At 50.1% G+C, this 20,886-nt stretch overlaps 1 protein-coding gene across 4 annotated transcripts in view; it reads left to right on the top strand.

Annotated features, from left to right (window-relative positions):
- The window catches only part of NRBP2 (nuclear receptor binding protein 2), a 32,654-nt gene extending 14,247 nt beyond the window's left edge, over positions 1–18,407 (top strand). For 2 of the 4 annotated variants that reach the window (XM_068668192.1, XM_068668190.1), the window contains exons 2-19: positions 23–145; positions 327–428; positions 656–745; positions 1,318–1,358; positions 1,434–1,528; positions 1,827–1,850; positions 2,206–2,289; positions 2,967–3,022; positions 3,727–3,822; positions 4,930–5,062; positions 5,228–5,330; positions 5,479–5,529; positions 6,202–6,337; positions 13,695–13,748; positions 14,204–14,267; positions 15,182–15,237; positions 15,839–15,935; positions 17,144–18,407. In XM_068668192.1, the coding sequence (XP_068524293.1) occupies positions 38–145; positions 327–428; positions 656–745; positions 1,318–1,358; positions 1,434–1,528; positions 1,827–1,850; positions 2,206–2,289; positions 2,967–3,022; positions 3,727–3,822; positions 4,930–5,062; positions 5,228–5,330; positions 5,479–5,529; positions 6,202–6,337; positions 13,695–13,748; positions 14,204–14,267; positions 15,182–15,237; positions 15,839–15,922 (1,377 nt within the window). In that variant the 5' untranslated portion in view covers positions 23–37 and the 3' untranslated portion in view covers positions 15,923–15,935; positions 17,144–18,407. Of the gene's footprint in view, positions 1–22; positions 146–326; positions 429–655; positions 746–1,317; positions 1,359–1,433; positions 1,529–1,826; positions 1,851–2,205; positions 2,290–2,966; positions 3,023–3,726; positions 3,823–4,929; positions 5,063–5,227; positions 5,331–5,478; positions 5,530–6,201; positions 6,338–13,694; positions 13,749–14,203; positions 14,268–15,181; positions 15,238–15,834; positions 15,936–17,143 lie in introns of all 4 variants that reach the window. The other 2 variants (XR_011091508.1, XM_068668191.1) reach the window with 2 other exon arrangements.
- Positions 18,408–20,886: the final 2,479 nt, after the last annotated feature.

The following is a 20,886-nucleotide window of genomic DNA, read 5'->3' as shown; positions in this document are numbered from 1 at the left end:
CACACTTTCCTGTGCCTTACAGGTGAATCAGGGAAACATGCCGGGCATCCAGAGCACCTTCCTTGCCATGGACACAGAGGAGGGTGTGGAGGTGGTGTGGAATGAGCTGCTTTTCACTGACAAGAAGGCCTTTAAAGCACACGAGGTGAGCCATCCCCTCCCACTGGAGAGTGTGCCCCCAGCCCCGTGTTTCCTCTGTACCCCAAACCCAGCTTTCCCTGTGACCTGGACCCAGCCTGCTTCTCAGTCCCAGCTTTCCTCGCTCCCTGAGGTGTTCTGCCAAGTCCCAGGAGCTGCCACCTCACCTGTCCCCTCTTTGCCCATAGGAGAAGATCAAGACCATGTTTGAGCAGCTGGTGCTTGTGGATCACCCCAACATTGTGAAGCTTCACAAATACTGGCTGGATGTGAAGGACTCGAAGGCGCGGGTAAGGAGGACTCGGAGAGGGGGTGTCTGGGGGTGCCAGGCTGGAGGGATGCCGGTGGGATCCCACCCCCTGGACTCCCCTTCCTTCTCTGGGACACCGTGGCCAGAAGCCTGCTCTCAGCCTTATGCAGAGCCCCACTCAGGCTGTGTGCTGGTGCTGCCCATGGGCTGCACTCAGTGCTGGCTGTGCAGGGAGGATGGAAAGCTGACACCTCTGTCCTCTTTCAGGTCATCTTCATCACAGAATATGTGTCCTCAGGGAGCCTGAAACAGTTCCTGAAGAAAACCAAGAAAAACCACAAGGCCATGAATGCCAGGGTAGGTTTCTTGAGAGCACATAGGAAGCGTCCCAGGTGAATTGGGTGGCTTTGTGCCTGCTGGGAGAGGATCTCTTACAATGCAGAGCGAGTGCATGTGGTCACTCCCTGAGTCACCCAGGTGAGAGTTCTGGGGGCCCCATGCTGGACCTCAAAGCCCTCGCCTGCAATTTGAGCTCGCTACCACACCAGTGCAGTTATGTACTCACAGAACTGGAACTTACTGTTGGTGCAAACCACGTGCACGTTCCCCATAACCACAGCTAGCTTTTGCCCCCTCTTGTGATGTGCCCTTCCATGCTCCCACCAGGGTTTTGGTGCCCTGGAGAGCTCTGTCTGCTGATAAGGATTGTGGCACCAATGTTCTCAGCTCTGATGGTGTTCTTTGAACAGGGATTTGAGAGGAGACTGTTGGGGCTGGGACACTGCATGGGTCATCTTTGAGTAACAGTCCCTACAGGGCTAGTGGAGGGCTGATTTCCCCAGCTTCTGGTGATAGGTAGGACTGACCTTATCTGCTGCTGGGCTCTGATGTGTGCCCCGTCTGATGGAGAGCTCTGGTCTCTGCTCTAGGCCTGGAAGCGCTGGTGCACCCAGATCCTGTCTGCTCTCAGGTAAGCTCACTGCCACCGGCCATCCTCCTTCTGGCTGGGCACTGGCAGCACACTCAGGACTGTGTACGTCCCCAGCTTCCTGCACTCCTGTGAGCCTCCCATCATCCACGGCAATCTCACCAGTGACACCATCTTCATCCAGCACAACGGGCTCATAAAGATTGGTTCAGGTAGGATGCTGCTGCTCGTGCAGCCCTGTGGCTCTGAGTGCTTATGGGGAGGATCAGCGGGAGGGAGGTGCCAGCTGAGGGAGACTCAGAGCCAGGGAGGCAGAGGGGCTGTGCAGGGTGTGATGAGGGGGTGCTGGCTGGGGAAGAGGTGAGAGCTGCAGGGTCCCTTGGGGGATCACCTGAGCGTCACCCACATGTGCATCATCTGTGCAAAGTGTAGCATTACCTTCTCTTCTGTTTGTGTCCTCTGCTCCACGCCTTCTTACTTACCTTCTTTGGGATCGACACTGACCGGCAGTTTGGCACAGGGTGTTTGCAAATGGTGAGTGCCCCTCTGCCACCACTCTAGCCCATCTGTCCCATCACCCATCACTGGGTGGACTTCATCACTGGGTGGGCTCCCCAGTGGGCCCTGGGCACCTCTTGGCAGTGAGGACCTACAGCACCAAGGGGTGGTCCTGGGCTCTACAGGCAGGAGGGGAATTGCTGCTCCCACTGCAGGAGCAAGGGTCTCCTGGGAGACTGAGCGCTCCCCAGGTGGTCTGCTTGGTCTCTTTGTGGGCAGGGGCACACACTGAAATCCCTTCTGCCCTGGAGCTCCCACCTGTGCTCCCGGTGCTCCTGGGGAACCAACTCAGAAGAGCCATGTCTCAGAGCATTTCTTGTTCCCCTTGCAGCCCTTCCAGACGACCTGCGAAGCCCCATCAGGATTGAGAGGGAAGAGCTGCGCAATTTGCATTTCTTTCCCCCGGAGTATGGCCGTGAGTCCCACTCTGTCTGCCAGGGGGTGCAGGCAGAGCGAGGCCCCAGGGGTTGGAGGGGTCTGTGCACAGCGTGGGCGCAGCGGGTTTGCTACAATACGGAGCTATTCAGTGCATTCATAACTAAAGCTCTCAGCTGTGAGTCACAGAAGATCTTGTGACTGTGATAACATTGTAGGTAGAGTTTAGTGTTGATTAGTGCAGAGCTGTACATGGGGGAAAATCTGTTGTGCCTATACGGTAATGGACTGTGCATTAGCTATTACTGGTTAGGAACAAGGTTTCAGTATGACCACAGATTGCTCTCTGAAAAGGTTATGGCTCAGCAACACTCAAAAGCATGTAAAATGTTATAGGGACCAGGGAAAAAGGAAGGAGTAAGGAGTCTTTGTGCCATGTGCAAAATCAGTGTGATCCCCATCATGAATATTCTGGGGCAAATTCGAGCGGAGTAAATGGGAAAGTTTTGTGCAGGGTATCTGGGAGAAAAAGCATGCCAGGGGTAGGAGAAGCAGGCACGAGCAGAGGCGCGGGCAGAGTGAGGCTGGCTGGGCAGGGAGAGAGTGAAGTGTGTGGGGACGTGTCTGTAGGGCCAAGGCTTTGGGCACATTATTCCTAATGTGAGTGGGTGATGGCTTCTGCCTCTGGCATGATGTGCTTTTGGCTTGGTTTTGCAGAAAAGGCTGATGGGACTGCTGTGGACATCTTCTCCTTTGGGATGTGTGCACTGGAGGTACGGAGTAGGGCTGCTGCAGAGCCTGGGAATCTGCAGGGACTCCTGCTTGAGAGGTTTGTCCTTGTGGACCCTGCTGGCTGGCCTCGGGAGCTCCCCAAGAGGTCTCCCTTCCTTTCTGTGAGCTGGGGATCCCTTGCAGGGATGGAGACATCGCTTATGGGTGCAGCGAAACAGCCACTGCTGCCATGGCCCAGCCCTGGGCACAGCAGAGAGCTTCACTTACCCCTCCTGTGCCCAGCTGGTGCACCTCAGCTGCCTCTGACGGTGTCTCTGCTTGGTGTGGCAGCCCCGGGAAGGGTCAGGGTGGAGGGCAGTGATGGGCTGTGCTGCTCCAGGGGGACATGTGCTGCCCTGCACAGCTTGTCCAGGCAGACTGTGGGGCTGTTGGTGCTCTCTGTGTTGCCCACCCCTCTGCACCGTGCCCAGAGAGCAGCACCCTGCATCTGCTCCCTGTGTGGGCAGCCCGGAGTGCTGGGGTGGAGAGAAACAGGCCCCAAGGGCAGAGCTGCCAGGGAGCCCTGAGAGATCCGGACCTTGTGGGCTGAGGTGTGCCAGGGCCTGAGGCAGGCCTGGCTGAGCCGTGCGTCCTGCTGGGGGGCTCCACCGCTGCCACCCTGGCAGGGGGTGTCCCTTGGGAAGCCCTCAAGGACCGAGCCAGGGCTCGGCTGCCTGCAGACACAGCTGCGCTCCTCCTTCCCCAGATGGCAGTGCTGGAGATCCAGACCAACGGGGACACACGAGTCTCGGAGGAGGCAATCGTGCGGGCACGACATTCTCTGGACGATCCCAACATGCGGGTGAGTGCAGCCGGTCGGGCCTGGGGCTGCAGCCTGACCCACCAGTGAGGCTCAGGCATCCCTCCTGGGGGCAACTCCCCGTCCTCAGACACCTCCTCTTGGTGGGCATCTGAAGGACAGAGGCAGCCTGGTGCTCCCGTGCGCTCCAGGTGACACAGGCACTTGGAAAGGGGCACAGACAGCAACCTCTTGGAAACCAGAGGGCAGCCAGTCTGGTGGGCTGAAGGGCACAGGGATTCCTCCCCCTGGGCAGGTCAGCATGGCAGGAAGGTCCCCAGCTGTTTCCCAGTCCTGCCAAGTAGTGATGCTGTGTAAATTCCCAATAGGTGCCCATGTACACGCATGTGCCCACACACACGCATGCTGTACAGATGTGGCCAACTGAAAACAGCTCAGCAGAGACCGGGGAGCGCCGCATTCATGGCACTCACATAGGTACAGACAGTGTGCATAGCTGCATTCTGCTTCTAAGGACCTACACTGAGGGCGATCCCTTTCACAGGTCACTGGGGTGTCAGCCCTGTCCTACGGGTCTCTCTGTTACCAAGTGAGCCCTGAGGTCTCTCTGGTCTCTTGTTCCCCACCCCAAGCATTCATTTTACTTACCAGCTAGCCTGGCTTGACGTTCACTAGAGGATGTCATGCAAACTCATGCCGTGCATATTTACACCATGCATTAAAGATTAGGAGGAAATTCTTCACTCAGAGAGTGATGAGGCAGTGGAACAGGTTGCCCAGAGAGGTTGTGGATGCCCCATCCCTGGAGGTGTTTAAGACCAGGTTAGATGAGGCCCTGAGCAACCTGATGGCATCCCTGCTTATGGCAGGGGGGTTGGATCTAGATGATCTTTGAGGTCAGAACTAGATGATCTTTGAGGTACCTTCCAACCCAACCCATTTTATGATTCTAGTCCTGCAGCTGGACTGCTGGTGAACACCCAGCAGAATGCTGCCCACCTGCAGCACCCTCAGTATTGGTGCTGTGCTGCAGGAAGCAGCTGCTCACATCTGCTTCCCATGAGAGGCAGCCAGGGCTGGCAGTGATGCAAATGAAGCAGGACCACATCCTGCTTTGTGTCCAGTTTATGCCTTTTATTTGACCCTCAGGAGTTCATTCTGTCATGCTTGACCCTCAACCCAGACAAGCGACCGACGGCTAACAACCTGCTCTTCCACCGTGTGCTTTTTGAGGTCCATTCCCTTAAGCTGCTGGCAGCACATTGCTTCATCAACAACCAGTGTGAGTAACTGTGAGAGATCACTCTGCCCCATTCGAGCTTGTATGCCAGCCCCAACAGAGCCTGAAGAAAAAGGCAGTGACCCACAGACCTTCCCTGGGCACTGTGCTGCAGGACCCACATGTGCAGGACCTCCCAGCTGATGCCCTTTTCTGGCTTTGCCCTAGATCTGATGCCAGAGAATGTGGTGGAGGAGAAGATAAAAGAACTGGACCTGAACATGGTGATGGCAGAGATCCGGCGAGAGGGTCGGCCTGGAGCACAGTGGAGGTGAGAATTAGCAGGGTGATTTTGGAGCAGACAAAGGTTTGAGCCCAGGATTTTTATCCAGTGCGATGATCCTGGCATTGTGGTGTAGACTGTGCTGCTCTTCTCTCCTGCTTCCCCCAGTAATCTTCCTGTTCTGCTTCTCTTCCAGGTACTCAGAGGTTTCCTTCCTTGAACTTGACAAATTCTTAGAAGATGTCAGGTAGGTTGTGGGCATGTCCCCAGGATCCCATTATTCACCCCATTCTTTGGGCCTGTGCTCCTGTTGAGAAGTCTTCCTTCTCTCCAGAAGAGCACCTACATCTGAATTGCTTGTCCCCTACTCCCTACTAACTCTAGGGTGCAGTTTGAGGGGTTGGCAGTTGATCTGGGCAAGCCACGCAGGCGACCATGCTAAACCTTTGAAAGCACAGACAAACAAGCTGCAATATCTGGAAGCATTGCCTGGCACTGTGGTGGCTCCAGAAAGGCAAATAGCCCTGACTGCAGACATGAAAGTGGTGCTGGTTGACCTGCAGTGTGTCCACCCAGCTTCCATCCACGGTGTCTCTCTGCCTTCCGCTCCCTGGACAACAGGGAGGCAGGGTCAGGGACCTGTGCTGCAGCACATGTGGAGCATCCCGTTTTTAGGACAGTGCTTGGTCATTCCTTGGAGCCCCTCTGTGACTCCCCGTGCGTGGGTGAGCAGAGCTGGGTTGCAGTGCCAGGTGAGGTGAGCTCAATGGTCTGCCGCCTCCTCACTGTGCTGCCTACCAGTGCTGCTGCTCCATGGCTTCAGACCCCCTGCTCTGGGCCAAGACCCTCCCTGCAGACCTTCACCAGGGCTGTAAGAGGATAGGGCTCAGTTGTTTGTCCTCTCTCTGTGTCTGCACAGGAATGGGATTTATCCTCTGATGAACTTCGCTGTTTCCAGACCCCATGCCCTCCCACGTGCACTCTCCCAGCCCCCGGAGGACACTCAGAAAGCCAAGACCCCTACCCCAGAGCCCTTCGATGTGGAGACCAGGAAGGTAAGGTCAGATCCAGGTGGTGACAGTTCTCCACTAGGAGTAAGCAGAAAGTCTCCATTCGTGACACCTTACTGCAGGATCTCTCCTGTTAGCCACGCACCAAACTCTAGCTCGGGTGAGAGCTGTTCTTGGTGCATTGGCTGCCCCAGGGCTGCAATGCTCCTTTTGGCTGGAGCTGGTGATGTGCATTTCACTGGAGACCTTCTGGAGCAGCCCCATTGCTTTTGATTCTTTGGCTCTGCCTTCCTTCCTCACACATCCACAGGCAGCTTGGTGGCACAGCATCTTCTGTGCCTTGTTGCTGGGGCTCAGATTTGAAACCTCCTCCTCGTTTGATCAATTGATCATCAGTATCAAATTTGGTCCTAACAGTATCTGAGAGCAACTGAGATGCCATCTGAGATCAGGGCCTGTTCTGCCTGTCACTGCAGACGAGATTGCTTGACCTGACACTGAAGTCCCAGGCAGCAAGGTTGTTGCAAGCGGGTATATGAATCTCAGATGGGAGTGGAAGGGTGGAGGGCAAGGGAGGCCCAACACAACACCAGGGTGCTTTATGCAGCAGTGAAGCCTTCCAAAACCACGATGTAATCCCTTGCTGAACAGAGCACGTCAATGCTGCAGCATGGGACCGTGTGCTGTGAGGAAGATGGGGCTGATTGGAGGCATCCAGTAAAGAACAAAGCTGGAAAACTTCCCTTGTTAGGAAAGCCCAAGAACTGGCACTGTTTGGCTTAAGGAAGAGAAGACAGAGTGGAGATGGGCTGAAGTATGCAAGTGATTGTCACAGCAAGAGAACGGGCGCCTGTTCATCACCTGGGGGACAGAACAGGGTATCACAGGTATAAACTGCAGGGAGGATGCTAGGAGGAGGTTTCTGATGGTGGCAAGAATGAATGGGCAGCTGGGAAGGGGCAAAGTCCCCACTTGAAGAAGTCTAACTCAGGTCAGAAATGTCTTGGGAGAGGCCAAGGACAGGTGGGTCTGGTTTGGGGCAGGATGGCATCCTGATATCCCTTTCAGCCCTTATTTTTGGGGATTCTGTGGTGGCCGTGTACTTTTGCAGGCTTCTTTCATGATTTACTCTATTATTAATGTACTAGAGTCAGTTTCAGGTGCCAGGACTAGGATCTGCAAGATAATCTCTGTCTCCCAGGTTCTTGGATTTCACTCAGTGTCTTTGAATCAATGACTCTGTATCTATTTGTCTAATGGTTGTTTGCAGAAAGGGTGGGCAACATGGATTTGACAGCATTTTGAAATGACAAATCCACCACCTCTCTGAGGAGCAGGTTCCTGGGATTAATCACTGCTACCGAGGGAACTGTGTGAGCTTCATTTCCCATTGAGACCAGCCTGGACTTGGTTTCCAGTGCTGAGTCTTGTTCTGTTATGCAGTTACAGTGGGAAGGGACATCAGTAATCTAACTGGGTCCCAAAAATCTCTGAGGATGGAGATTCCATAACCTTCTAACTTCCCCAGCCTCTCCTCCCAGTGTAAGTGCTCCAGCCCAGCCTCATTTTGCTGGCACTCCATTGAACTTGCTCCGCTTTATCAATGTCTATTGGACATTGTTATTGTCTATTGGAGGCTAAATATTGGGTCTACCCCTGGATGTAGACCCCTATGTAGACCCCCTGTGGCAGGGGAGTTGGAACTAGATGATCTTTAAGGTCCCTTCCAACCTGAGTCATTCTGTGTAATTAAACAAATGCTGCGCATAGGGGAATCATTCCTTCCCTCGGTATGCTGGCTGTGCCCATGGGGAGACAAGGTTGTTGGCTGCTGTTGTCAGGGCACAGCTTGAGCATGGCATGTCTTATCATGACTTCAGTCTCCTGAACTGCCAGCCATCTTTGAGATTAGGCAGAGCAACTCACAGGTCGGTATGCACCTCTGTTTTTCAAAATAATAATAATAATAACAACAACAACAAAATATTTTGGACCTGTTATTTCCCTATACAGGGTATTTCCCTGTACTGACACTTTTAGGTTATTCGTCATCAATCACCTATGGCACTGTCTTTGTGTTGCCATGAATGGAACAAATGGAATTTCATACTTACATTGAATTAATGTTAAAAGTGCTATGGAGGACTGAACCTAGTTCTCATTCCTGCAAGGTTCTGTGAAATGCCTGCCTTCAAAAAGAGTATCATCAGCAGTTTCTTCATAACATTCTGGGAATCAGCTTTCAGTGCACTTAAGTTATGCTTTATTCATAGTGTTCAGTGCTTATTTTTAGATTGAGTGCTGTGGTGCTCAGTTGGATATGTTAGAGAAATATAAATGTAAACCTAAGCATTTATGTCTTCTCCCCTCTTTGCATTTGTTATATACTTGTAATAGATACATAGTTTTTGCTCAAATTGACAAAGGAGTAGTGATCTCAAAGGTGCTAAGTTTCTACACATTTCATGAAAACTTGCAGCTGGGCAAACCTGCAAGTCCCAAACAAGCGTGGCTGCAGTGCAGACTCTGTTCTGGGAGGCAGCAGCAGGATGCTCAGCAAGCCCCCACAGACAGTCCTGTGCCATGCCTGCTGCACCCCTTGTGCAGTTGTCGAGGTAGATTGTGCAGGAGGGGCTGCGGCACTGCATGGGAAGAAAAAGAGGGTTTATGACCTTTGGAAAAGAAGGCGGGCCACTCAGGAGGACTATAAGGATGTTGCGAGGCTACGCAGGGACAAAATTAGAAAGGCCAAAGCTCATCTGGAGCTCAATCTGGCTACTGCTGTTAAAAAAAGATAAAGAAATGTTTTTAAAAATACATAAACACAAAAAGGAGGACTAAGGAGAATCTCCATCCTTTACTGGATATGGGGGGAAGCTTTGTGACAAGAGATGAGGAAAAGGCTGAGGTGCTTAATGCCTTCTTTGCCTCAGTCTTTGGCGGCAAGAGCAGTTGTTCTCTGGGTACCCAGCGCCCTGAGCTGGTGGAAGGGGATGGAGAGCAGAATGTGGCCCTCATAATCCACAAGGAAATGGTTGGTGACCTACAGCACGTAGATGTACGCAAGTTGATGGGGCCAGATGGGATCCACCCGAGGGTACTGAGAGAACTGTTGGAAGTGCTGACCAAGCTGCTTTCCATCATTTATCAACAGTCCTGGCTATCAGAGGAGGTCCTGCTTGATGAACCTGATCTCCTTCAATGACAAAGTGACGTGCTTGGTAGATGAGGGAAAGGCTGTGGATGTGGTCTACCTTGATGTCAGTAAGGCTTTTGACACTGTTTCCCATAGCATTCTCCTCAAGAAACTGGCTGCTCATGGCTTGGACTGGCATATGATTCATTGGGTTAAAAACTGGCTGGATAGCCAGGCCCAAAAAGCTGTGGTGAATGGAGTCAAATCCAGTTGGAGGCCAGTCACTAGTGGCGTTCCCCAGGGCTCGGTGCTGGGGCCGGTCCTCTTTAACATCTTCATCAGTGATCTGGACGAGGGCATTGAGTGCACCCTCAGTAAGTTTGCAGATGACACCAAGCTAGGTGCGTGTGTCGATCTGCTCAAGGGTAGGAAAGCTCTGCAGGAGGATCTGGATAGGCTGCACCGATGGGCTGAGGTCAACTGCATGAAGTTCAACAAGGCCAATTGCCGGGTCCTCCACCTGGGGCACAACAACCCCAAGCAGAGCTACAGGCTGGGAGATGAGTGGTTGGAGAGCTGCCTGGCAGAGAAGGACCTGGGAGTGATGGTGGACAGTCGGCTGAATATGAGCCAGCAGTGTGCTCAGGTGGCCAAGAAGGCCAACGGCATCCTGGCTTGTATCAGAACCAGTGTGGCCAGCAGGACTAGGGAGGTGATCGTCCCCCTGTACTCGGCTCTGGTGAGGCCGCACCTTGAGTACTGTGTTCAGTTTTGGGCCCCTCACTACAAGAAGGACATCGAGGTGCTCGAAAGAGTCCAGAGAAGGGCGATGAAGCTGGTGAGGGGCCTGGAGAACAAGTCCTACGAGGAGCGGCTGAGGGAGCTGGGCTTGTTCAGCCTGGAGAAGAGGAGGCTCAGGGGCGACCTTATCGCTCTCTACAGGTACCTTAAAGGAGGCTGTAGCAAGGTGGGGGTTGGTCTGTTCTCCCACGTGCCTGGTGACAGGACGAGGGGGAACAGGTAAAGTTGCACCAGGGGAGGTTTGGGTTGGATATTAGGAAAAAATTCTTTACTGAAAAGGTTGTGAGGCATTGGAATGGGCTGCCCAGGGAAGTGGTGGAGTCACCATCCCTGGAGGTCTTTAAAAGACGTTTAGATGTAGAGCTTAGGGATATGGTTTAGCGGAGGACTGTTAGTGTTAGGTCAGAGGTTGGACTGGGTGATCTTGGAGGTCTCTTCCAACCTAAATCACTCTGTGATTCTATGGAGTGAACATCAGAACCTGGAGCTTATGCATGTGCGTGGAGAAAGCAGGGAAAGGCAACTGGACGGTGCAGAGTGCAGGCAACCAGGCTGCCTTCCTTCCTGAGAGTCTGATTTACCTCCTACTTTGCCAGAGGCCCTGGCAAAGGCCAGCTTTTACCTATCTTCCGTCTTTCTTAGGGATCATACTTTTGGCCCACTGAAAAATTTGCTTTTAAATAGTTTTGCATTTCAGTCACATTTTTGCTCACATTTTTTTCTCCTAGAAAAATTCACTTAGAATCACCCTTAGCTCTCTGATAGTAGCTCTAAAAGTACTAATCCTGAATTTCAGAGCTAGTTTAACTGTGACAACCATGCCAAAGAATCAGACAGCTCTGTCCTTATCGCATCCCTGGCAACTTCCCTGTATGCACTCCTGCAATAGGTGAGGTCAGCTGGCTGATCTGGCTAGAGATAGCTCTACCACGAAGAATTCATTTTTAGCAGCGTGGGTGAGCTGGTAACTTACCACCCAAGTACCTACCACCCCAGCTGTGCCAGCCCCAAGGAAGGGAATAAAGAGCTGGCAAGTAGAGCACAGGACTTCTGCTCTGCATCGTGACCAGAGCAGCTGAAATTAATGAGTGAACTGATGCCACATGATGGGTTTGTGCTGCTGGTGCAGGCCCTTGGAGTTACCTCCATCCAGGAGATGCTGCAGCACATTCAAGATCACGTGCTTTAAGTTACCATTAACAACAGTTAATTTACACTGAAGTGAAAAAGTTTCTAGCCTCTTTAGACTTCTCACATGCACTGCAGTGTGATATTTCACCATTCCTTTATGGAAATACTCCTTTTAATTAGGTTATACCAGTTGTACTGTGTTTCTTCTCACAGGAGAGTGTACAAACTACTAGCTTGTCTGTGTAGTGTGATTTAGCTGAGAAGAGATGTAAGAAGCAGAAGAGGTGAGAAAGAGAAGCAAGAGTGAGAAGAGATAAAAGAGGATGTTGATGACGTGTGGATCATGCACACACTCACAGCTCAGCCCTCTCTAACAATAATCAGTGTCTGTGCTCCAAAACCAAATATTAGAGCTGTATTAAAACTGCAAATACAGGCTAGAGGAGATGGTGATGAATAGAAATGTCCATTTTAGTGTGGTGTACAGCTACTCCTTTTAGTCTATGTGTTTTTTTTTGCTGTGGTCAGGTGAGTCAGGAGGTCAGGGTGAAATCCCACAGTGCTTCCATAAAGCACTGGTTTCTTTAGCATCCAAAATGGCATCTACTCTTCATTCTCTGTCTGCTAAGAACTATCTGAATGTTGCAGATTGTGAATAAAACTATTTAGGATGAGGTGTCTGTGGGGTTGTTGGGCAAAGAAATGTGCACGGTGTCATTATTCTGCATCTGGACACTGAAGAAAGGCATTGATAAACTGGAACAAGTCCAACGGAGGGCCAGCAAAACAGTGCTGGGCTGGAGCATTGGTCCTGGGAGAAGAGGCTGGGGGAGCAGGGCTTGCTCTGCATAAAGGGAAGGCTTTGGAGCACCTAATGGCAACCTGCCCGTACCCGTGGGGGGATTGCTGAGAAGATGGAGGAAGCCATGCTCTTTGTGTAGGAGATGGAGGATGCTCTTTGTGTAGGAGCCAGGCTCTCTGCAGAGGTGCACGTTGGGAGAAGAGACAGATTGAAATGGGTACATTCTGGGTGGATCCAAGGAATTTTGTTTTTTTCATGGTGAGGATGGTTAAACAGTGGACCAGGGCACAAACAGGTTATGGGATCTCCATCCTTGGAGGTTTTCAAAACTGAGTCAGGCAGGGCTTTTGGCAGCCTGGTCTGAATTCACTGTTAGTCTTGTTTTGTGTAGGGGGTTAGACTAGAGACCTCCTGGTGTCCCTTCCCACCTGGATGATTCTTTGATCATGAGTAAAGAGAGATGGAGAACAGGTGGCAGCGATGCACTCAGACATCATGAGCCTTCTCTGATGATATGTGGAAGATGCTGGGCAGCTCAGGGTAATTCAGTGCATAAACAAAGGAGCGCATGGCCAGTGTGCTGGCATAATTCAGTGTAAAGGAAAGGGCACCCACCTTGGGCATGCAGTCATGTTGGCCAGTTCTTAGAAGAGAAAGAGATGGCCTGGAGATGATAAAGGTCAGAGGACAGCAAGTTTTCCAACTGAGAAGAGTGTTAAATGCCTGGAGATATTTGTTGTAGCAAGGAGTTGTAATAGAGGGGTACTGGGCAAGACAAAGGAATAAGCATATAACTCTCCTCTGAGCATAGGCCTGAAATCAAGAATATATATGAAATCCTGATAGAATCTGCTTGCAACATGGATGTTGATTCCTCACTAGTTTTCCTGTTTTCTGGGTTGATGAATGGCATGCTGTCCCTCTTTCTTTTACCCAGACAAGATGACTTCTGGTGTGAACCATTTTGTTACTTCATAGGAACTCAAACATATTAATAAAAATCCATGTTTATTTAACGCATTTGAATGGTCGGTGATGTGATGCAGTCCTGCTTCCAAAAGAAACCCTGTATTTCACTTTAATAATACTTGGGATTTCAGTTTTGCACTTTTGCCTGATTTAAGAATTGGTCATCCCTCAGGGACATGAACAAGTACAATACTAAAATGCAACCAAGAGTTTTGGCAAGATTCTAGGGGGAACCTACACGTAGGCCTGAGAAATGAAGCAGAATAATTCATCCTGGCTGTAAAGCTATCCCACAGCTGCACCTTGCACAGGACTCCTCACTTACCCACCTCTCCACCAGCTGATGATGACAGTTTGTAACTGGATGTTGGCCTAAATTGTGCCTCAGCTGCTCCACCTGGACAATTCCTAGAAATGTGGGCGGGGGAAAGATCAGGCTGGCAGTTGGAATTACAGGTTTTAAATAGGATTTTGAGAGTCATGCTTGGAGAGCAGAAGCAAAGCAGACCTGGGGGAACTGAAGGGGCTGTGTCCAGGCTGATATTTCCTTTGCCCTCTTCTAGGTGGTGCAAATGCAATGTAACATGGAGCTGAATGAAGACAAGACCCAGTGGCATGTAAGTATTCAGCTCCACCAACTCCACACGAGGCACTGGGGCAAGACCTGCTCTCTGTACCCATCTCTGGCATCCAACTGTGACAAAGTTTTTCTCAGCTAGTTTGCTGTGGTACCTGAAGAATGTACTCTTGTCTTTTTACAACAAAAGAAACCCAAAGAAGAGTGAAGCCACCAGAGCCCCCTGGCTTCAGGATGGTAGTCCTTGATGTCTTTGTCTGGATACCTTTTAACTCTACTTATTTCTAATTTAACAGTTGCAGCTGATCTGTGACTGCTTAGAGAACATTTCTGTAATACACTCAAAGTACCCCTCAAAGACATCCAACATGTTAGCAGTTACCAACACCCTCTCTGCTCACCCCTGCCAACAGCTTCTAGTGCTGATGGAAGAGCCAGCACTATTGTCTCTTACAGAGAAACTGGTGTTTGTAAAGATCACTCTTCTTTCTGCAGCTCACTCTTCTGCTGATCTTGGAGGACAAATTGCATCGACAGTTGAGCTACGACTTGCTGCCCAGTAGGTTTACTTGTTTTTTGTGTATTGAATGCAGATTTATTGCCTGGTAGCCCTGGTGAGGTTCAGGCTCAGAGTATGTTAGTCACAGACTGTGCTTAAAGTCATTTTTTCTTTCCTTCTCATGCTGGGAAAGCAGAACCAACCGTAATAAACATGTGGCCCCTGTTCTTATCCACTCTGGCATGTAGTACTAGCTTGCACTCTCAAGTAGTGAACTTTGGCAGTCCAATGAGCAGCCATCAAGAGCATGCATTTAAGACTGAAATTTGGGACATGGAGTTCCAAGGGAAATACTAGTGAGTAAGTGAATTCTACCCTCATTCCCCAGCGCTGGTGCAGTCTGTAATACCTTTCAAAGGAAAAGGTGACTTGTCCTCTAAGGGAGTCCTGTGGCTCTGGGGAAGGGTGCTTCTCCTTGGAGTGGGTCCAACACAGCAGCTCCTTCCTAAAACATGCAGAAGTCCTATGGAAGCTGTGCAGCTAGAGCCCATTGACTGCCTTACAGCCAAAATATAAAGCTTGGGAACTAATGCTTGGGAGTTGCTGCTTCACCAGCTCCTTGTGTTTTTCTGCCTACAGGTAGTGGCCTGCTTTCTTTTCATGCTGAGCCAAAACAAGCAAAAGATCTCAACGTGACACATTGCCAATACTATTGTGCTTTGTGTGATTTGGGGCTGGAGCTTGTTCCTGACTGGTGCTTTGTTCTGCTTTAATTCCTTTCTCACTGCTGTACTTTATTTGCCCCAGGATTACTTAGAAATTACCTAGCCAGCCAGAAATACACTGCAGATACCCCTGAAGCATAATGAAGCATAATGCGGGTGTGCTGTGAGTTTGAATAGGTGTGCTTTATGAGTAGAAGAGAAACTGAGGTGCATGAACGTTCATGTTCTCACTGTTCCTCCTCTCTGCAGCTGATAACTCCAAGGACTTAGCCACAGAGCTGGTGCATTATGGATTCATCCACGAGGTAAGCCTGCTGCCATTCCTTGCCATCTCAGCTGTGCATGCACAGCACTGCCACAGCAGTCCCCAAATCCATACGACACTTCATGCTTCAGAGGAGTAGGAGCTCCTCCATTCCCTGCCTGGAAGCCAGGAGCAGTCACAATGCTCAGCCTGCAGCTCCATGCTGTGCTAATTCCCTTTGCAGTGAGTGACACTTTTTTTTCCCCCCCCTCCATACTTTGCCCATCCTGTTGGGCATGAAGGGTCAGCTGTATTGTGGTGGCAGGGTCACAACACGAATTACATCAACCTTACGCTGATTTTGAATGTGAAAACCAGAGTGATGGGAAAGGAAGTCAAGGCCACCTCCTATCTCCCAGAGAAACTGCTCTGGTAGTCTGTGTTGTGCAGACAGCTGCTCTTACGTCCCTTTGCAAATTTCTGCCTGCCAGAAGAAGTGACCTACCCCAACATTGCACTTCCAGGCTCTCCCTTGGCGTTTACAGACAGTTCCAAGTGAGAATGCAGAACTGCCCTGTCATTCCAACAGCATAATAGTCTCAAGGAAAGGCAGCATGGAGAGAGAATTAAAAATATATCTATTTTTATTTTGTATAAGTTAGGAATTCTGGGGCTGTAGGCAAAGTTTTGGAGAATTCCTCATTCTGGATGCTGACATTAGACAAGGAAGGGGTCAGCTTCACTGAATGAAAAATATATGTGAGTACACCTGAGAAAAAGCACATTTAGATTTTCTTCCTTTCTTCATCTGAGCATGGTGATTGTGCAGCTTGGCACTGAAACAGTGGGGTGCTTTCTCCTGTGCTCTGGAAAATACATGGCATTCGGGGCATTCTAGAACTGTAGAATATACTTCACTGATCTGTGTTCCAGACTGCAAATTACCTTTCTCTTTCTTTCTCCTAGGAGATAATCTCCTTTTAAAACGTCTTTCCCTCTCTAACGTCTTTTTAACTCCACAGGTAGTGACTACCTTTTCTCTCAGATGGTGTAACTGATATATATCTTGCTAAACTGAGCAAATGTCCTGAGCTTGTATTTAGCTTGGAAGTATGCTGCTTGTTTCTAATCTGAAGGACTTGTGTACCCAAATGCTCATTTGCTTTTCCAGCTGTAAGAGTGGTTTGTCTAAAAGATACCATCTATGCCTTACAAATCTTGTCTTCAAAATCCAAGTTTTTTCTTAAAAGAAAGGTAGTAATTTAGCAACAATAGGGACAGGAGAGTGCCTCTAAGCAATGAGAAAACAGTCACTTTTTTTTTTTTTTTCGAGTAAGAATTTTGTGTTAGTTTCTGACAGTTCCCAAAACCCTTTGTGACACAAGATGTGGGTGTTTTGCATCCTTTACATATCATTATGTATTTCAGTAATTCTTAATGAATAAACATTCTAATTGTGTTATAAAACAACTACTCCTGAATGTGTTAGAAAAAAAGATTTCTGCACAAAATAGTTGCCAAACCAACAAAGAGTGATACCATTTTTTAAATTATTTTAATTAGCAATAAGGATACTATAAAAACAGGTAGCCATAGGAAATAACTTTAGATCCAGTGGTAAGTTAGTTAAGTTGAAATTAAATTAAACAAAAAAAGCTGGACCTGTTTTTTTTCCTTCAGATTGGACACTCCAAAGAACTGACTTTTGCCTTTGTGCAGCACCTGACACAATAAGGTTCCATTCTTGGTTGGTCATTTGGTGTAATTCAGTAAATACAATAATTAGTAGTGGTATGTTCCAGAACTGCTTGTGAGTTGTTCTCTTCCCATATCAAACCTCAGATACAAAATCTGGTGACTTGAGATGGAATCATGTAAGGAAGGAATATACACAATCATGTAAGGAAGGAGATATCCAAGGTACCAAGCCAAATTAATCTGTTGGCTTGCTTTTCCCCTTATTTTAGGACGACTGTGAAAAGCTGGCTAACTTCCTGGAAAATGCCTTCCACAAATACCGGTCTCCTCCCTTGTGAGTCGCTTTGCTGCAGTCTGGGACAGCAGGGCCTCCTGTGTCACAGGGACAGGCAGCACACCAGACGAGAAGACTGCAGGGCTTCTGACCAAACCTCCTCCAGCGGGACCGACCAGACCACTCGCTCCAGACTGAATCTTTGCAGTCCATGAGAGGTGTATGCCTTAGCTGTGGCGTGGAAAGACAACAGCAAGTGGAGGAGTAACCAGCAAATACGGGATGGCCAGTGCACGAGTATGTGCTCTGGCCCCCAGACATGAAGCAGTAAGCCAGAGGGAGTTGAGGTGTGAGGGAGTGCGGTAGCACTTCTTCAATCCCTTGCTGATGGTATTTGTGAAGATACAAAGCTGCTGCAAGACTTCCCCAAACTGATAAATTTGCCTCTGGGAATTATAAGCTTTTCTCACTGCAGGTCCCAAAGCTATTTTAATTTTTCCTCTTTGCCAGCTGGTGATACATGCAGAAGAGAGGAGAGGAGCAGGATTGGAAAGCTCTGGTGCAGTTTCCAATCTGCCACATTCTGTTCTTTATACCCAGTTATTCCTGTTTTGATTTCTCCAGCACAGATAAAACACTGTGATGCCTTGTAATTAGAATTGCACACTTTGGTGTAAGCTGAAGAGTGGACTTTGTGAGCTGGACTTGACATGGCAGGAGAAGATTCCAGAAATCCAAATCTACCAGCTGGATCCTAACATGTCAAAAACGTGGAAACGCCACTGGTGCTGAACAAACCCTTGTCATTCTCCTGTTTGTCTTAGGCCTTCCAAAATCTCATGACATCTTAAGGGGGAAACCCCTGATGTCTCTTCCTCCCGTTTCTCCTAGGGTATTTGTAACTTCTGTCATTAGTGTGGAGAAAGGGGCAATCTTAGCTGCAGTGCATGTCAGGCTCAATTGGTGAAAATTGCAAACAGGAATTCTTTGTGTAGCAAGAGCTATGCAGTGCTGCTCCATGCCGTTCACGTTGTGCCGTGTGGTGCCAGCGGCCTCACGCTGTGCTGCTGTGCTGTGCTGTGCCAGGTCCTCCATGCCTGCATTACGCTTTGCGGTGTTGCACCAACTGTATTACACTGGGCTGGGTTTGCCATGCTACGATGCTACGCTGAGCTGTCAAATTGTGCTGTGTTTTCCCAGTTGTGCTGCGCTGTGCCAACTTTACAGAAACTGACAAATCAATAAAGCCATTGAAAGCAGCTTATCTCATCAGAGGAGCTGATCCACTGAGCAAAACACTCAATAATTTCTTAGTCACTCTTACAGTTAAAATAGCTTCCTTGTGTTCAACAGACTTACCCACAGAATCAGGTAAATCGGGTAGAGAAGGAATCCAGTAGAGAAACATCATTCAGCTGCATGATTCAAAAATTGCTCCTCCAGAACAAGCTTGCACTTGCCTTTGAAAACTGAGAATTCCTTCCTATACCAGTCCCTTCATTTCCCTGATGAGCTCATTAGCTCTTCTTTATCACATTTCACCTGATTTAATTGTTTAACATTGTTATCTACCTCAGTTTGAGTGATGGTTCCCCCTCCTACTGGCCATGATGTACTCAGCAGTTAGGAGTTCATTAACCAGCTATTGTTGGATGTTCTGAATACGTGACAGGCTGTAGACATAGAATCACAGAAGAGCCAAGGTTGGCAGGGACCACTCAAGATCCCAGGAGGTCCCTTCCACCCTCAGCAGTCTTCCAGCCCAAAGCCCCTTGCTCAAGCTGGGTCACCCAGGACCATGTCCAGTCAGGTTGGAGTATTGCCATGGACAGAGACACCGCAGCTTCTCTCAGCAGCCTGTGCCAGTGTTCAGCCAGCCTCACTGGAGAAAAGTGGCTTCCTGTGTTCAAAGGGAATTTCCCATTTTTCAGTTTGGGCCCCTTGTCTCTTGTCCTGACACTGGGATCTCCTGAGGAGGGCATGGCTCCAGCTTCTTCAGCCTCTAATCAGGCATTTGTACACTTTGAGCCTCTGCAAGCCTCTCCAGGCTGAGCAGCCCCCGCTCTCCACCTCTCCTCCAACAGATGCTTCAGTCCCTTCCCCATCTTGGTGACTGCACCAGACTCACTCCAATAAGTCCATCTCTGTCTTGTCACTGGGAGCCCAGCAGGGGGTTCAGCACTCCAGGTGTGGCCTCACCAGCACGGAGCAGAGGAAGGATCTTCCCTCAGCCAGCTGGCAAGGCTTTCCCTGGTGCAGCCCAGGATACCATTGGGCTTCTCTGCTGTAAGAGCACATTGCAAGAGCACATTCTAGAACACGAGTCCTTTGAGGAGCGGCTGAGGGAACTGGGGTTGTTTAGCCTGGAGAAGAGGAGACTCAGGGGAGACCTTATTGCTCTCTACACCTACCTGAGAGGTGTGGGTCTGCCTTTTCTCACAGATAACTGCCAATAGGACTAGAGGGAATGGCCTCAAGTTGTGGCAGGGGAGGTTCAGGTGGGAAATGAGAAATTTCTTCTCAGAAAGAGCAGTCAGGCGTTGGGACGGGTTGCCCAGGGAGGTGGTGGAGTCACCGTCCCTGGGGGTGTTCAAGGAGAGGTTGGACGTGGTGCTTGGGGACATGGTTTAGTGGGTGACATTGGTGATAGGGGGGTGGTTGGACCAGATGATCCTGGAGGGCTTTTCCAACCTTAATGATTGTGTGATTCTGTGATTGCTGGCTCACAGTCAGCTTGGTGTTCAGCACGATGGGCATGGCCTTCTTAGCAAAACTGGCACCAGCACAAGAGTGGAAATCCTGCCCTCACATTTGCAAGTCAGACAAGAAAGGAGATGTGTCCTCAGACACAGCCGGGCAAGTCTCATCAGCTCATCAGTCCCGTATGTTATAGATGTGAAACTGCACATCTTTTAGTACAGTATCTAGTCTTTAAAAATTGCATAATGTAGGAATCCACTGTGTCTCAATAATTAATGTTTTCCAGTGGTTAACGTCAGTCACTTAAATTCAGATTAGAAATATGTTTCACGTTTTTATGTCCAAATTCAGACATTGTACCTTTATCTGCTAGATAAAGGAACTTTTGCAGTGCAAGATTTATCATCATAAGAGTACTTAGATATTAAGTTATCCCTCAATGGCTTTTGGTGAGCTTTCCTGCTTTTAGCTTTCTAAATCTTTTATCAGTCAGATTTCCAGAACCTGCAAACTTCTCAGAGCTGTTTCCATACCCTTCTGCCTGGTTCGTAGCACGGCCAGCAGGCCGGGTCATTCTCATGCCCCGTTAAATAACGAAGCGCAGCGCTAACAACACGCCTGTCCCTTGCTGCAGGCCTTCCTTTGGAGAACAGCCGTGACAGCACCACCTGCCCTGCTCCCGGCCTTTCCCGTGTATTTCAATCCGCACGGCAGAGCCGGGAGCAGCGCGGAGCGGGGCAGGGCTGGGCTCGGATCGCGACACGGGGCCCCCCCCGCCGGGGGTTCGGGACACCGAGGGCCCCCTGGGGACGGGCGGGGCTCGGCTCCCGGCGCCTCCGCGCGGTGTCCCGAGCAGCGCCAGTCCCGCTGCCGGAGGCACCAAGGAGCGGGAGCACCCCTGGTGCGCCAGGGCCTCCCCGCCGGGCCCGGGACGCGGCACGAAGCGAGGGGGGGGGCGAGGCCCGGGGCCGTGACGGGGCCATGACGGGACCGGGCCCCGCCGCCAGCCCCGCCCCCCGTCACGCCGCTCCCCGGAAC

The sequence above is a fragment of the Anas acuta genome, assembly GCF_963932015.1.
Source record: "Anas acuta chromosome 2 unlocalized genomic scaffold, bAnaAcu1.1 SUPER_2_unloc_1, whole genome shotgun sequence".
Classification (NCBI taxonomy): Eukaryota; Metazoa; Chordata; class Aves; order Anseriformes; family Anatidae; genus Anas; species Anas acuta.
Note: the sequence above shows the minus strand (reverse complement) of the source record. Positions and strands in the feature narration are given on the sequence as shown.